At 40.7% G+C, this 16,194-nt stretch overlaps 1 protein-coding gene across 1 annotated transcript; it reads right to left on the reverse strand.

Annotated features, from left to right (window-relative positions):
• Positions 1-694: 694 nt before the first annotated feature.
• On the reverse strand, positions 695-1,630 carry APOF (apolipoprotein F; the record flags this gene model as incomplete). Its single annotated transcript, XM_081311266.1, has 1 exon — positions 695-1,630. The coding sequence occupies exon 1, from the start codon at positions 1,616-1,618 to the stop codon at positions 695-697; it is 924 nt and encodes a 307-aa protein (XP_081167392.1). The 5' UTR covers positions 1,619-1,630.
• Between the last annotated feature and the right edge of the window lie 14,564 nt (positions 1,631-16,194).

A 16,194-nucleotide genomic window follows, 5' to 3' on the forward strand; every position in this document is an offset into this window, starting at 1 on the left:
AAACGAACTTCGAGAAAGAGACTACTTATTCAGTGATCAGCAGGCAATAACAAATGGAGCTTGGATTCAAGACTGTCTTCTAATTCCAAACCCCAAACTTTTTTTTAATATTTATTTTTTAGTTGTAGTTGGACACAATATCTTTTTTTTTTAAAGAGAGAGTGTGAGAGAGAGAATTTTTTAATATTTATTTTTTAGTTTTCAGCGGACACATCTTTGTTTGTATGTGGTGCTGAGAACGGCCGCACGCATGCCAGACGAGCTCGCTACGCTTGAGCCACATCCCCAGCCCTGGACACAATATCTTTATCTTTATTTTATTTATTTTTATGTGGTGCTGAGGATCCAACCCAGGGCCTCGCATATGCTAGGAGAGCACTCTACCACTAAGCCACAATCCCAGCCCTCAACCCCCAAACTTTTAAGTTCCTTGTATTTGATAGAGTTATCTTCCTCCTGAATAAAAAATCAGGAGATTTGGATCCCTTGCCCCTCCTCAAGGATTTTTAAGCACACACACATACAGTATGTCAGAATCTTCAATTTATTCATTCTGTGGTTAACAATTTTTCTATCCTAAAACTCCCAGCACCAAGATCTAAGCACATCTCTTGAATAAGTTCCACCCCCAGTGGGGAGCTGGATTTACTACTTTCTCTTTCTTATTTTGGTACTGGGGATTGAATCCAAGGCCTCACCCATACCAGAAAAGCACTTTACCACTGTGCCAAATCCCCAGCCCTGGACTTACTACTTCTGACACCAAAGGAGACATGGTAGTTGTTTCTTCCAAGTCACTCACATCTGAGGTGCTCCACAAGCCCTCCTTGCTGGTCTCTGGCTGAGGGATGTTTGTCTCTTTCTCTTCATAATAATACTGGATCAGCTTCTGTACACCAGCCTTTAATGCTGGTTTAAGTGCAGCACTGATCACTAGACCTGTGGGCCCTCCTGACAGTCCTGCCATGGTCATCAAAAGGTCATAACCCAGATCTAGGGCTCCATCTTGACCTCGTTCCTTGGCCTTGTCAGAGCAATTCTGAATGGCATAGTAGAAAGCTGTGCCCAGGTTATAGTAGGTTCCCACTCCTGGCAATAGACGGATGACATTATGCACACCTTGTTCCTGCTCATTCTCACAGTCCTTAGTGGAGAAGGAGCGTCTCACCCTCTTTTGCCCTGGCTGCTCCCTGGCTAACAGTTGCAGAACAGAGGAGAGGGCTTCCACTGACACTCTGCTGTCTGTACTTCTGCCTTTCTGGAGCCTTTGAAGATGGTGAATGAGGCCCTCTGTCGCATTCACACCACCCCAGCGATAGAGCTGAAACTGTAGGGCCCAGGCATCAGGTTGGCAGCCAGCTTCCTCCAAGGCGTTCCTTAGAGCCAGGCCTACTAGGAACTTGGATAGAGGGGCCATGTGGGCAAAACCAGGTAGAGACTTTGGATGTAGATTCTGGCAAGACATGGAGCCTGAGAAGAGTGGAGGGGATCCCAAGGATGAGGAAAGGTGCATAGAGACATCTGTCTGCTTTCTGTATGAAATGGCATCCACAGAATGCAGCAGGTGGTAGCAAAGAAGAAGCTCAACTGGTACCATGATGAATCTGAAGCTATACATGTCTGAAGCAGAGTACCCTGGAAAAGGGAGAAATCCAAAACATAATCAACCATTTCTCTAAGGGCTATAGTCTGAAAGGAGCTCAAGACTCACTTAAAGGACACATGCATCATCTATCACCTACCTCCAGACTTCTGTTCCTTTTTTAAAAAATGTTCTCCTGAGATACTGGGGGGTTGAACTTAGTGGAGGTCTGCAACTGAGCTGCATCCCCAGTCCTTTTTATTTTGTGATACAATCTTACCAATACTGGCTTACAAATATGCAATCCTCCTTCCTCAGTCTCAGATAGTTAGAATTACAGGCTTGTGCCACTGTGCCTGGCTAAAGCCTCTATTTTCAATTCAGGGCTTAGGAAATGGGAAATGCAGCCCAGTTGCTCCCACCTGGTTTCTCCCGTTTTCAGGTCACAGGGAATTCCTTTGTTTTATTTCCACCCACTTTTAGAGGCCCCAAATTACCACACAGTCCAGCTATTGAGAAGTGACACTGCCTTGGAAGGTTTGGTTGCTTCTCTGTCCTGCTCTGCCCAGTTCTCTGTCCCAGGAGGAAAGGAGATATTTGTTTTACCCTGTGATCAGTAAGGGGTGTAATATCTGCAAATATTTGTCCATTTGTACTGGGTGTTCAGACCTTTCCACTTGTCACACATTCAACCTCAATTCCTAAGACCTTGTCCTTTGATATTCCCTATATGTCCTGCCAAATTGCCACTCAGTTCATGATAGAAGCCAGGAAGATTCAGAATCAGGAAAGATTAGATGTTCATAAGTCTTTCATTTTATTTCTCTTTTTAGTTTTAAAATAAATCAGCAAGCTCTAGCATCTGGTTGGGGTTTTAGAAAGAATGAGGGAGCCAGGTGGGGTAGTAAACCACTTTGATCTCAGCTCCTTGGGAGACTGAGGCAGGAGGATTCCAAGTTCAAGGCCAGACTGGGCAACCTAGCAAAACCCTGTCTCAAAATAAAAAGTAAAAAGGTCTAGGGATGTAGCTTAGTGGTAGAGTGCCCCTGGGTTCAGTCAAGAGAGGATGAAAGGAAGGAAGGAAAGGGGAGATAATAAAGATTAAAATACCTCTTATTCCTTGTATGTATTAAATGCACAATATTTGATGATTGAAAGAAAGAAGAGGGGCAAAATGGGATGAGAAATGGGGCTGAGAAGTCCGTTGTGGTAGCACACACCTGTAATCCCAGCGACTTGGGAGGCTGAGGCAGAAGGAGAGCTTAAGTTCAAGACCAGTCTCACAACTTAGTAAAATTCTGTCTCAAAAACAACTTTTTTTTTTTTTTGTACTGGGGACTGAACGCAGGAGTATTCAACCACTGACCCACATCCCTAGCCCTATTTTGTATTTTATTTAGAGATAGGGCCTCACTGAATTGCTCAGCCTAGCCATTGTTGAGGTTGGCTTTGAACTCACGATCCTCCTGCCTCAGCCTTCCAAGCAGCTGCAATTACAGGCATGCGCCACCATGCCCAGCTCAAAAACAACAATTTTTAAAAAGTGCTGGTCATTGATGTAGCTCAGTGGTAAGGCATTTCTGGGTTCAATACTCAGTACTGAAAAAATAAATAAATAAAAAGATAAATAAATAAATAAATAAGGACTGAGATCTAGTAAGTGGAGAGGGGCAAGAATAATGCCAGTCATATGTATGTTTGCACAGGGATGAAATAAAGAAAATGCATCTGTCCTAAACAATCTCCAACACTTCTAATGACCTACTGAATCCCATGAACATAGTCCTGGGTAAAACTTCTCTGCTATGTGGTATTGAATATCTGAAGTAAGCTTACATGATTCCTGAATCACTTTCCTCATACAGCACTTCAGAATAGTTACAGAATATTTGGTACATTATATTATCATTGTTTATGAACATGAAAGTTTCTTTAAAAATTTTTTTTTAGTTGTAGATCAACACAATACCTTTATTTATGTTTTTATGTAGTGCTGAGGATGGAACTTGATGCCCCACACGTGCCAGGCAAGCAATCTACCACTGAGCTAAACCCCCCATCCCTGAAAGATTCTTAATTAATAGGGGATTCTTCAGGGTTTTTTTTTTTTTTTTTTTTTGTGTGTGTGTGTGTGTGTGTATGTGGTGCTGGGGATTAAACTCAGGGCCTTATGCATGCAAGGCAAGCACTCTACTAAATAAGCTATATCTTCAGCCTGATTCTTCAGCTTTTTGTCTAATTATTCAATATGCTCCCAAGACTTACACTTGCAGTTCTAGGAAAAGCTTTGAACTGTGATGCTATCCATATGGGAGAAGGCTTCCCAGCAGATTCAATCACCATCTGAGCATACTGGTAGACGGACCAACCCATAATATTTACCATTATCAATTATTTCCTCAGAGTGAGTAGATGAGTGCTGAGTTTATTCCAGCCTCCCTGAAGGACCACTACATCCTTAAGAATAACAAATATATTAGTATTAGTTCAACCAGTACTTAGTACTATCTGTCAATCCCTTCCTCCTCTTTATGCTTCTAACTCTCAAGGTTGAGGGTTTCAGTGAGGTCCTTTTCTCCCACCCTAATAATCTGAAGCTACAGATAGTGGGTCTCAGTTGGGCAATCAACCTCCTCCAGGCCACCCTTAGAGCTAAATTGGACAGGTACTCAGGCAGAGAGGCTAAGAAGGGGGCTGTGTGCAAGAGATCCTGGCAGGGGCTGGGATCTGGGAGAGGAAACTGGCTGGAGAGCTCCTGTGTTGGGTGCTCAGTCTCTGTGAAAGAGGGCCTCATTCTGGGTACTTCTTGGGAAGCCAGCCACTGAGGACAGGAAGACACAGCAAAGGAACAGCATGGCTTAGGTCATAGTGGCTCAGTGGATCAGCCCTGTTGTAAAGAAGCAGTGCTCAGGTGGGGATGTAGGGAGAGGGCCATGATGAAGAGATATCAAGACTGGTCAGAGCTGGGAAGTATCTTAGCTCTTACAAACTTCAGTTACCCTGGACATAAGCTTCCTCTTCACTTTTACAAGTTGTGGGAGACCCTCACTGGTTTGAGGAAGAAAATTGCTAGAGGAAGAAGATGGTCCAAACATTTAATTTGCTTTGATATCTTCATAATCTGAATCACTGTTGTTTTTAATTCCTTCTCCTCCCTTACTCCAGCCAGAATCATAAGGAAGCCGGAGAGCAGATGACTTCCAAAAGAGTGAAAGATATAGCATTTGCAAATATTTATGCATCTTTTCCTGGCCCAGACTTTGTCCTTCTCATCTTTGCCCCATATTGACAAGCTGACCTTTCCCCTTTTGGCTTTGCTGGTCCTGGCCTGTACCTTTGTTTTTCTAAGGTTTTACATTAGACCTATAATTGAGTAGGAAAGGTCCTCTGTATCTTCTGGAGGGGAAGAAAGGTAAGACAGAATAGCTGGTGATCATTTTTTTTTTTTTTTTTGTACTAAGGATTGAACCCAGGGGCACTTAATCACTGAGCCACATCCTCAGTCTTTTTCATATTTAATTTTGAGATAGAGTCTTGCTGAATTGCTGAGGACCTTGCTAAATTGCTGAGGCTGACTTTGAATTTGCAATCCTCCTGCTTCAACTTCAACAGGGTCCTATTGGTTTAGGGTCCCCCACTTATGACCTCACTTAACTTTATGATCTGAATTCATGATCTGAATATATATACAGTTATATACAGATACATAGTTTAAAGGCTATATATCCAAATACAGTCATATTGGGTGTTAAAGCTTCAACTTATGAATTTGGGGGTGGGGAGGCAAAATACACTTAGAGACATTATTATGTACTACCAAGAATAAAAAGTAATAATAAATTTTAGGGGGCTGGGATTATGGCTCAGCGGTAGAGAGGTGTTGAGTTTGATCCTCAGCACCACATAAAAATAAGTAAATAAAATAAAGGTATCTTGTCCAAAAACAACTAAATAGATAGATAAATAGATATTTAAATAATAAACTTTTAAAAAATCCAAGTCCTCAGTCACATTAGTAATATTTAAAGGCTTCAGAAGATATGTATGTGTTCAGAAGATATTGAACAGTGCCGACATAGAATATTTTCATTGTATTCTAAAATTCTGTTGGACAGTAGAGGTCTGATAATCATATAGTCCCTAAGATTGTAACTGATTCTATTATGATATACCCCCAGATTCCTCCTCTTTTCTTCAATCAGAAGATCACTGTCATTCTGGAATTTCCACAAGGACTGTTACGATTTGTCACCTCTGATTTTCATATTTATGCATTATTGTATCTCAGAAGACTTGCAGGACTGTGTGGCTTTCTCCACATCTCTCCCTTTTAGCATCTAGGGCATCTGATTTTTGTTTGGTAAATTTTTTTTGTTGTTGTTGGTCGTTCAAAACATTACATAGTTCTTTTTTTTATGAATTTTTTTTTAAGACAGAGTGAGGGGGGGGGAGAGAGAGAGAGAGAGAGAGAGAATTTTTAATATTTTTTTTTTAGTTCTCGGCGGACACAACATCTTTTTTGGTATGTGGTGCTGAGGATCGAACCCGGGCCGCACGCATGCCAGGCGAGCGCGCTACCGCTTGAGCCACATCCCCAGCCCCTACATAGTTCTTAATATATCATATTTCACAGTTTGATTCAAGTGAGTTATGAACTCCCATTTTTACCCCGTATACCGATTGCTGTATCACATCAGTTACACTTCTGTTTGGTAAATTTAAACTTGTTGTAGTGCCCAGAGCCTAGCAGAATAAGGTAAGCATATATGTGATTTAAGGAGTCACACAATTTTATTAATTTTTTTTTGTGCCTGTTATTAGGTAAAAAGAATTCCCGCCACCAGTATGGGTAATACAGGCTGTCAAAATCATAGTTGAATATATTCTATTTTGTATTATATCTGGAGAAGGGAATTGATGATTTTTTTTTTGTAGTGCTGTGAGATTATTATTATTTGGGGAGTTACTAGAGATTGAACCTAGAGGCACTTAACTGATTAGACATATCCCCAGTCCTTTTTTACTTTTTGTTTTGAAACAGGGTCTTGCTAAGTTGCTTAGGTCCTTGCTAAATTGCTAAGGCTCTTTGATTTTGCAATCCTCCTGTCTCAGCCTCCAAAACCATTGGGATTACAGGCATATGTAATCTTCCCCCTACATTTTTAAAAAAAGACACAAGGTTTCCCTGAGTTACTCAGACTGGTTTTAAATTCCTGGGCTCACTTGATCCTCTTGTCTCAGCCTCCTAAATAGCTGTGACTATAGGCATGCACACTGTATCTGGATATTGGTAATAATTGTTAATTATTCAGTTTTTTTAAGAATTGCCTGTTTTATAGCTATTAAACTAGCTGGTTCATTGATTTTAACAGCACACATACAGCTTGTCAAAAATTACTACAGGGCTGGGGATGTGGCTCAAGCGGTAGCGCGCTCCTCTGGCATGCGTGCGGCCCGGGTTCGATCCTCAGCACCACATACCAACAAAGATGTTGTGTCCGCCGAGAACTAAGAAATAAATATTAAAAATTCTCTCTCTCTCTCTCTCTCTCTCCTCTCTCACTCTCTCTTTAAAAAAAAAATTACTACATGTCCCTTCTGTGCCTAGTCTTTTTGTATAAACCATAGGACTCTCAGGAACAATAATTAAGTCATGGATTTATGCTTTTGTCCTAGTGGTGCCTTGTATTTGGCTGAAGAAAATTGTAAGAGCCTCTTGATGAAGCTATCGGGTCCAGAAGTTGGGCTGGTACTCAACCTGCTCCAGGGTCAGTGGCAAGTCTATCAGGATCCCTGATAGAAGGATTAAGTGACTGAAGCTTTGAAGCTAGATAAGGCCTTTGAGAATAGGATCCAGCATAATCAAGCAGCCTCCCTGCCACCGCTTCAGATGTGAGGAAAAAGGCACCAACCAACTCTTGGGCTGCAGTCCACATGAAATGACACCTACAGAGTATAGGAGGAGACAGGAGCAGGTCATGTTTGGTCTTAAATGATGTCTAGCTGGATCAGACTATGCTAGAATGGGAATTATTTTCCTTGGGCTGTGCTCTGAAAAGAATCCAGGGCTCCGTTAAAGGACATCTCACTCTTTGAACCTCAGCTCCTATTCCTTTTTTTTTTTTTTAAGATGATTTTTATTTTTTTTATATTTATTTTTTAGTTTTCGGTGGACACAACATCTTTATTTTTATTTTTATGTGGTGCTGAGGATCGAACCCAGCGCCCTGGGCATGCCAAGCGAGCGTGCTACCACTTGAGCCACATTCACAGCCCCTCAGCTCCTATTCCTTTTTAAGTTGGGTCAAATAAATGACAATAGGACTTAATTGTTCTCCTTGGTCTCTGCATTCCAGATCACCAAAGATTTCCTCTGTTTCACTTCCACATAATTATGGGGTCCCAAATTACCATATGTTCCAGTAAGAAGTGAGAAAGCTCTTGGAGTTGCTGATACTGCTCAGTTCCCTGTCCCATGAAGAGGGAAGAGAGGTGCTTTCGGTGATGATAGATCAGTAAGGGACACAATCTCTACAAATATTTGAACTGACTGCTCAAGCATTCAGCCTCAAAGCACACTGGCATTTCCTACATGACCTTGCCATATTCCATTTCCAGGTCACAAAAGGAATCATAGTGCCTAGTCAGGAAAGATCCAAAAACTGATTCTGATATGGCAGCAGCTTTTTATTTCTCTTTTCAGTTTAAAAATTTAACATAAGCAAGACACAGCATTCAGTTCAGGAATTAGAAAGAACAAGGTAGATCAATGGAAGAAATTACAATAGTCACAGTATTTGACAACTGAAAGAGAAATTGAAAGAAGAAATGAGCTAGTACCTACTGAGAAGTAAAGCTGCTCATGGTCACAAGTGTTTCAGCGCTTGGATCAAAAGAAAAGTGTACATTTATCCTAAGCTTTCCCCAACATTTCAAACTACCTACTGTGCACAATCCTTTTATGCAGGTCTATGAGAGACATTAGAAAAAGTAAATGTGATGACTTGGAGGGCTTCCCTACCCAAAGTGAGCCTGAAAAAATTTCTGGAGCCAGGATAAAATAACACGTTTCAGAAGGATTGTTAATTGAACAAAAAAGTATTTCTGATCTTCTATAGTAAGTGTGGCATCCATAATGTCTGGGCTTTTTATCAGCCTTTTGTACATTTCCTCTAAATACTCCCAGGACTCATCCGTGCACTTCTCGGTAACAGTGATGGCAGCAGACTTGAACTCTCTTACCAACTCAGTGGAAGGGAGTTTCTCAGCAAATTTAATCATCAGTGCTGCTGTCTCATACATCACCCACCCATTGCCAGAGGCGCATACCTCAGGCAGGGTAACTGAGCGTTGGACCCTCCTCAGCTCCCCTGACACTCCCCCCAAATCCCTCAGAATGGCCTCATTATTGCCAGTTCTTTCTTCCTGAGTATGCTTTTGGCTCTCATGGATGAGGGTTTCAGTGAGGTCCTTTCCTCCCACCCTAGTAAGCTGAAGCTGCAGATAGTGAGCCTCAGCTGGGCAGCCAACATCCTCCAGGACCACCCTCAGAGCTAAATTGGACAGGTACTCAGGCAGAGGGGCTAAGGAGGGAACTGTGTGCAAGAGATCCTGGCAGGTGCTGGGATCTGGGAGAGGAAGCTGGCTGGAGAGTTCCTGTGTTGGGTGATAAGTCTCTGTGAAAGATGGCTGGAGCTTCAGGGCCTCATTCTGGGTTCTTCTTGGAAAGCCAGCCACTGAGGACAGGAAGACACAGCAAAGGAACAGCTTGGCTTGGGTCATAGTGGGTCAGTGGATCAGCCCTGTTGGAAAGATGCAGTGCTTAGGTAGGGATGTGGGGAGAGGCCCAGGAGGAAGAGATATCAAGACTTAGATATCAAGCTAAGGAAGTGTCTTAGTCTTACAAATTTCAGTTACCCTGGACATAGCTTCACCTCCCACTTCTACAGGTTATAGGAGACCCTTTACCTGTTCTGGAAAGAAACAGATAGAGAAATGAGTTGGTCCAAACACGTCCGGCACCTCAGGGTTTCTCTAGTCTGAACAGTTCTTTGTAGACTTTACCCTCTTTTTCCCTAACCAAATAATGGATGCCTTCTGAAAACAGTGAACATTCACAAACATTTACCACCTTCTCCTGGGCCAGACTTTGTCCTTCTCACCTTTGCTCCAGTCCTGACAAACAGGTCTTCTTCCTTTGTGGCTCCTGCTTTTCCAGGCCTATATCAATGTCATCTAAGGTAACATACCCTAGACCTAAACTTGGACCAGGCAAAGTTCCTTTACTCTTCAAAGCAAGTGTCAAGGGAAAAGATAGGGATTTATGTGATTTCTGGGTAGGAGATACTAAGTCTTATTCTCTTATTATTTTTTCTTTTTTTGGTATTGGAGATTAAACTCAGTGGTGCTTAACCACTGAGAAACATTTCCAGCCCTTTTTATATTTTATTAAGAGACAAGATCTTGCTGAGTTGCTTAGGACCTCACTAAATTGCTGAGGCTGGCTTTGAATTCACAATCTTCCTGCCTCAGTGTCCCTAGCTGCTGGGATTACAGGTATATTGGGATCTTTATTATTTTTTCTGATACTGGGGATTGTAGCGAGGGGTGTTTTACTGCTCAGATATACCCCAGCCCTTGTTTATTTTGTGAGATGGGTCTCACAAGTTGCTTAGGCTGGCCTTGAACCTGTGATCCTCCTGCCTCAGCTTCCCAAGGAACTGGGATCAGAGGGATGTGCCACCGTGTCTGATTTATGGTTTTATTCACCTGTGTACACCTCGTTTTTGGGTAATCACTGTGACTTACTATATAGGAGGAACTAAATACAAATACAGGGTTTGGGTTGTGGATCAGTAGTACAGTACTTGCCTAGCATGTGTGAGGCACTGGGTGCCATTCTCAGCACCACATATAAAATAAAAAATAAAATATCGTGTCCAACTACAAATATCCAAAAACTACAAATACAGTTGGTAACCAATTTTTTTAAAATTTTATTTATTTATTTTTTTTACCATATGATTTATTTTTATTTTTCTTTAGTCATACATGACAGCAGAATGTATTTTGACATATAATACATACATGGAATGTACATACATCAATCATATTGTCTGTTCTATTCTGCTGCCCTTCCTATCCCTCCTACTCCTCCCCTCCTTTCTCTCTATCCAATCTAATGTGACACACCTTTTTTTCTTTTTCTCATCCCAACATCATATATGTATTCTGTATAACAATGAGGTTTTCCTTCCCTCTTTCGTGCAACTCCCCTTCTCCCTCTTTTTCCCTCCCACCTCTTTTCCCTATTTAGTGGTAGTCTTCTTCTCATGCTCTTCCTCCCTATCCCATTTTGAGTCACCCCCCTTATATCAGAGAAGACAAGCAGCATTTGTTTTTTTAGGGATTGGCTAACTTAGCATAATTTGCTCTAATGCCATCCATTTGCCTGCAAATGCCATGATCTTGTTATTTTTTAGTTCTGAGTAATATTCCATAGTGTATAAATGCCACATTTTAAAATCCATTCATCTGTTGAAGGGCATCTAGGTTGGTTCTACATTCTAGCTATTGTGAATTGTGCTGTTATAAACATTGATGTGGCTGTGTCCCTGTAGTATGCTCAGTTACCAATTTTTTTAAAAAATTGAAAGTGTTTATTAGCTATTGCCTCTAATAGATTTATTATATTAAAGGAGAGAAACAGCTGAGCGTAGTGGCACATGCCTGTATTCCCAGCAGCTCCGGACTTTGAGGCAGGAGGATTGAGAGTTCAAAGGCAGCCTCAGCAACTCAGTGAGACCCTGTCTCTAAATAAAACACAAAAAAGGACTGAGGATTTTGCTCAGTGTTTAAATGGCCCCCCAGCAAAAAAGGGGAAATAAACATTTTGTAATGTGCTAATAAGAAAAATATTCAGGAAACTGAGCAATGTTGAACAGAATTTTCAGTATTTTGGACATAAATAAAATTTATAACTTTATACAGACTCTGGACTATTTACTGAAAATTCTTCAACAATGGGGCTTCACATTGAACAAGAAATATGAACATTTAAACAAGTATAAAACAATATATTTCAAGACAATTATATCCTTCAGAACAGAAACTCTATTCTCCATATGTATCCCTTGCCATTCATGGAGGAAGAATTAGACTGGTAGAAAGAAAATAAGATGGGATCCCAACACATAAAAATAGAAGAACCATGTAACTAGGAACAGTATTCAGGAATGCTCATTAAATTTTGAAAACAAACGGGGTAAAAATGGGAGTTCATAATAAAACAAGCAAAACCTAAGAAGGTAAAGCAAATACATTTGTTACTCCTACCAAAAAATAATCTTTTTCATTTTGTTATTGTTATTTTATAAAAATGCACGTTATTTGCATTTTATATAAAATTGGCAAACACAGAAAAGCATAAAATAAAAATTACTTTTTGGGCTAGGATTGTGGCTCAGGGGAACAGCGCTTGCCTCACTCGTCCGAGGCCCTGGGTTCGATCCTCAGCACCACATAAAAATAAATAAATAAAATAAGGGCACCGTGTCCAAATATAACTTAAAAAAAATTACTTGCCATACTACAAACAAAAATGCCACTTATTTGAAAAAAGTAAAACAAAATCATACAATCAGAGAAGACCTAGGAAGGACACTCCCCAACCTCAGGTTCTGCTGATGCCAATTCACCAACCACTTCAAACTGTTTTTTAAAATTTTAAATGTCTATGCTATTGCCTATCTCATAGTGCTTCTGTATTGTTTATCAGGTCAATAGTGATTAATAAACAAAGATGACAAGCATGGCTAGGACTGTGAATTGAAAACTTTCTGTTCCTCAAGAAAAAAAATTTTTTGCCTTCTTTTTTGTGGCACTGGGGATTGAACATAGGGCCTCATGCATGCTAGGTAAATGCTCTACCCCTGAGCTGCCTCCCCAGCCCTTTTTAAATTTTTGAGACGGGGTAACCAATTTATGATGGTTAATTTTACGATTTTTAAAAATCTTTATTTATTTAATGTGGTGCTAAGGATCGAACCCAGGGCCTTGCACATGCTAGGTGAGTGCTCCACTGCTGAGCCACAACCCCAGCCAAATTTTATCATTTTTTAACTTTGCAATGATGTAAATTTCTACCCTTTCAGTAGAAATCCTACTTTAACATACCCATATATATATATTTATTTATATATATAATATATACTTTAGTTGTAGTTAGACACAATACCTTTATTTTATGCAGTGCTGAGGATCAAACCCAGGGCCTCATGTGTGCTGGGTGAGCACTCTACCGCTGAGTCACAACCCCAGCCTGTAACCTACCCTTTTAACTTGTTGGCAATAGCAAATCCCAGTCAGTCAAGTAATCACAAGTGTAAAAAAATAACTAATGGTCTACAGTGTTTTATATTGTCGGTGTTTTGTTCTGCTTCCAGATCCCATCCTGCACAAAATATTAACATGTGTGTACATGACATATTCAACACTTTATAAACAGGGTTTTTTTTGTAATATGATTTTGCCCATCTGGAGGTTAATGTAAGTATTCTGAGCATATTTAAAGTAGGATAGGTATTTTATTTTTTTATTTTTACTTTTTTTAACATTTATTTATTTTTTTAGTTTTCAGTGGACACAACATCTTTCTTTGTATGTGGTGCTGAGAATGGAACCCGGGCTGCACGCATGCCAGGCAAGTGTGCTACCGCTTGAGCCACATCCCCAGCCCCGGGATAGGTGTTTTAATAAATATATGGAGTTTTTCTTTCTGCATTTCTTCTTCTTCTTCTTCTTTTTTTTTTTTTTAGTGCTGGAGATTGAAACCAGGGTCTTGCATATGCTAGGCAAGAGCTCTACCACTGAGCTATACCCTAGCCCCCAAAAGATTATCAGATTGGGTTAAAGAAAATCCAACTATATTCTTCCTACAAGAAATCTATTTTTTGGAGGAGTGGGAATTGACCCAGGGCTCTGGCAACTACGCTACATCCATGGCCCTAGAAATCCATTTTAATCCATGGTGGCATATGCCTGTAATCCCAGCAACTCAGAAGTCTGAGGCAAGAAGATCACAAATTTAAAGCAATTTAGTAAGACCCTGTCTCAAAAAAATAAAAATTATAAAAAGGGCTGGAGGTGTAGCTGTCATAGAGCGTCCCTGATTTAAATCACCAGTACCGACCTCCCCAACAAACAAGAAATCTAGTTTGAAAGGATGGAAAAAGCTGGGCACAGTAGCACACGCCAGTAATTCCAGTGATTTGGGAGGCTACAGCAAAAGAATCACAAGTATGAAGCCATCCTCGGCAACTTAGTGAGACCCTGTCTGAAAATAGAAAATAAAAAAGGGCTGGGGTTGTAATCCAGTGGTGAAGTACCCCTGGCTTAAATTCAGAGTACCATAAAAAAAAAAAAAAAGGGTTGAAAAAGTTTTATCGTAATAGCACTAATCAAGAAAAAGCTGCAATGAGGGTTGGGATATAGCTCAGGGCTACAGCACTTGACTAGCATGGGTGACGCCCTGGGTTCAATCTCCAGTTAAAACACACACACACTCACACACATAATGTATGTGTGTGTGGAGGGAGGGGGAGGGCCGGAATGGAGGAACTTTGATTGGGCAAAGGGGAGGGAGATGTGGGGAGGGGACATGGGGGCAGGAAAGATAGTGGAATGAGATGGACATCATTATCCTAGGTACATGTACGACTGCACATATGGTGCCATGCTACATTATGCACAACCAGAGAAATGAAAAGTTGTGCTGCAATTGTGTACAATGAATCAAAATGCATTCTGTCATATATACCTAATTAAAAGAAATAATTTTAAAAAATTTAAAAACCACACACATTTTCAGTGGCTATATTCAAATCAGTAGACTTCAGAGCAAAATATATTATTGTGAAAAATAACATCATTTGACACTAAGGAAGGGGTTAAAATAATGTGAAATATGTATTTGGTTTCCTCCCTTCTTTTTTGGTACTGGGGATTGAACCAGGGGAATTCTACTACTGAGCTGCATCTCCAGCCTTTTTTTTTTTTTTCATTTTGTGATAGGGTCTCACAAAGTTGTCAAGGCTGGCCTCAAACCTGCAATCCTCCTGCCTTGTCTCCCATGTCACCGTGCCCAGCTGTTTTCATCCCATTTACTGATATGTACCTCTGAAAATCCTAGGTATTTCTGGAGTGATGAATGCTAATGAAGGGGCTGGTTGCCAACCCTATGAACAAAAATTTGGAAATTTCAGTCCCAACTTTACCCTTGACTTTTCAGGAGGGGAGACAGGCTGAAAAGCTAGTTGATAAAATTAATGGCCAATGATTTTAGTCAGTCATGCTTACATAATAAAGCTTCCATAAATACCTAAAAGGATCGAGTTCTGAGGGTAAAACAACAAAGGGACAGCACAGCCAAATCATGATGGGACAGTAGAACTTTGCTGGAGAAAAGCAGCAGCACACACGCTGGGAAGTGAGAAAAGTTCACAATGAAGAGACACAAAGAGTGGTCAGAGCCAGCATGCATCTCAGCCCTTAGAAACTTCAGTTACTCTGGACATAGTTTCATCCCCAGCTTTAGAGGATGTAGGAGTCCCTCATTTGTTTAGGGGAAATAAAAAACATACAAAAAACCCCCCCACAAGTTCAAGAAATGATAGTTCAAACATATCCTTTGCTAGTCATGGTGGTGCACACCTGTATTCCCAGTAACTTGGGAGGCTGAGACAGGATAGCTAGTTCAAGGTTAGCCTTAGCAAACCCTGTTTCAAAGTAAAAAATAAAAAGGATCAGGTGTAGTGGCTCTTGCCTGTAATCCCAGTGACTTAGAAGGCTGAGGCAGAAGGATCACAAGTTCAAGGCCAGCCTCAAGCAACTTAGCAAGGCCCCAAAGAAACTTAGCAAGACTCCATCTCAAAATAAAAAATAGAAAGGGTTGGGGATGTGGTTCAGTGGTTAAGCATCCCTGGGCTCAATTTCTGGTATCAAAAATAAAAATAAAAAATGAAAAGGGCTGGAAATGTATTTCAGTGGCAAATCATCCCTGGGCTCAATCCCCAACACTATAAGAAACAAACAAAAAAGTTAAGATACATCCTTTACCTTGAGCACTCTGTGATCTGAATGGACATTTTCTGAATCTCACCTTCCCCCTAGCTCAGTTGGAAACAGACCATTTCTAAGACTAGTTAAGGACATGACATTGGCTCATCCATCTTTTTCTTGCTTAGTCACTGTCCTCTCCACTGCTTCATGCTGAAGAACTGGCTTTTTCTGTGTGGCTCCTGCTTATTTCTACCGCACATTTTTTTTTTTTTTTTTTTTTTAAGACAGGGGTCAAAATTGCCTTGGTTGGCCTCAAACTCCTGGATTAAATCAATTTTCCTGTCTGAGCCTCCAGAATAGCTAGGAATATAGGCACATGCTACTAAATCCAGAAGGATCATGAGGTGCAAACATTCTCTGTGTCTTATATAGAGGAAGAGGGGAAGACAGGAGAAAGGGAAGGCAGATGGTGTCTTAATTCTACCATTTTAAAGTTCTTCCAAAAACACAGCAAGTGGATGGCTGGGAAACTCAGATTGACAAGTCAGACTAAG

Source organism: Spermophilus citellus, assembly GCF_964194105.1.
Source record: "Spermophilus citellus genome assembly, chromosome: 10".
NCBI lineage: Eukaryota > Metazoa > Chordata > Mammalia > Rodentia > Sciuridae > Spermophilus > Spermophilus citellus.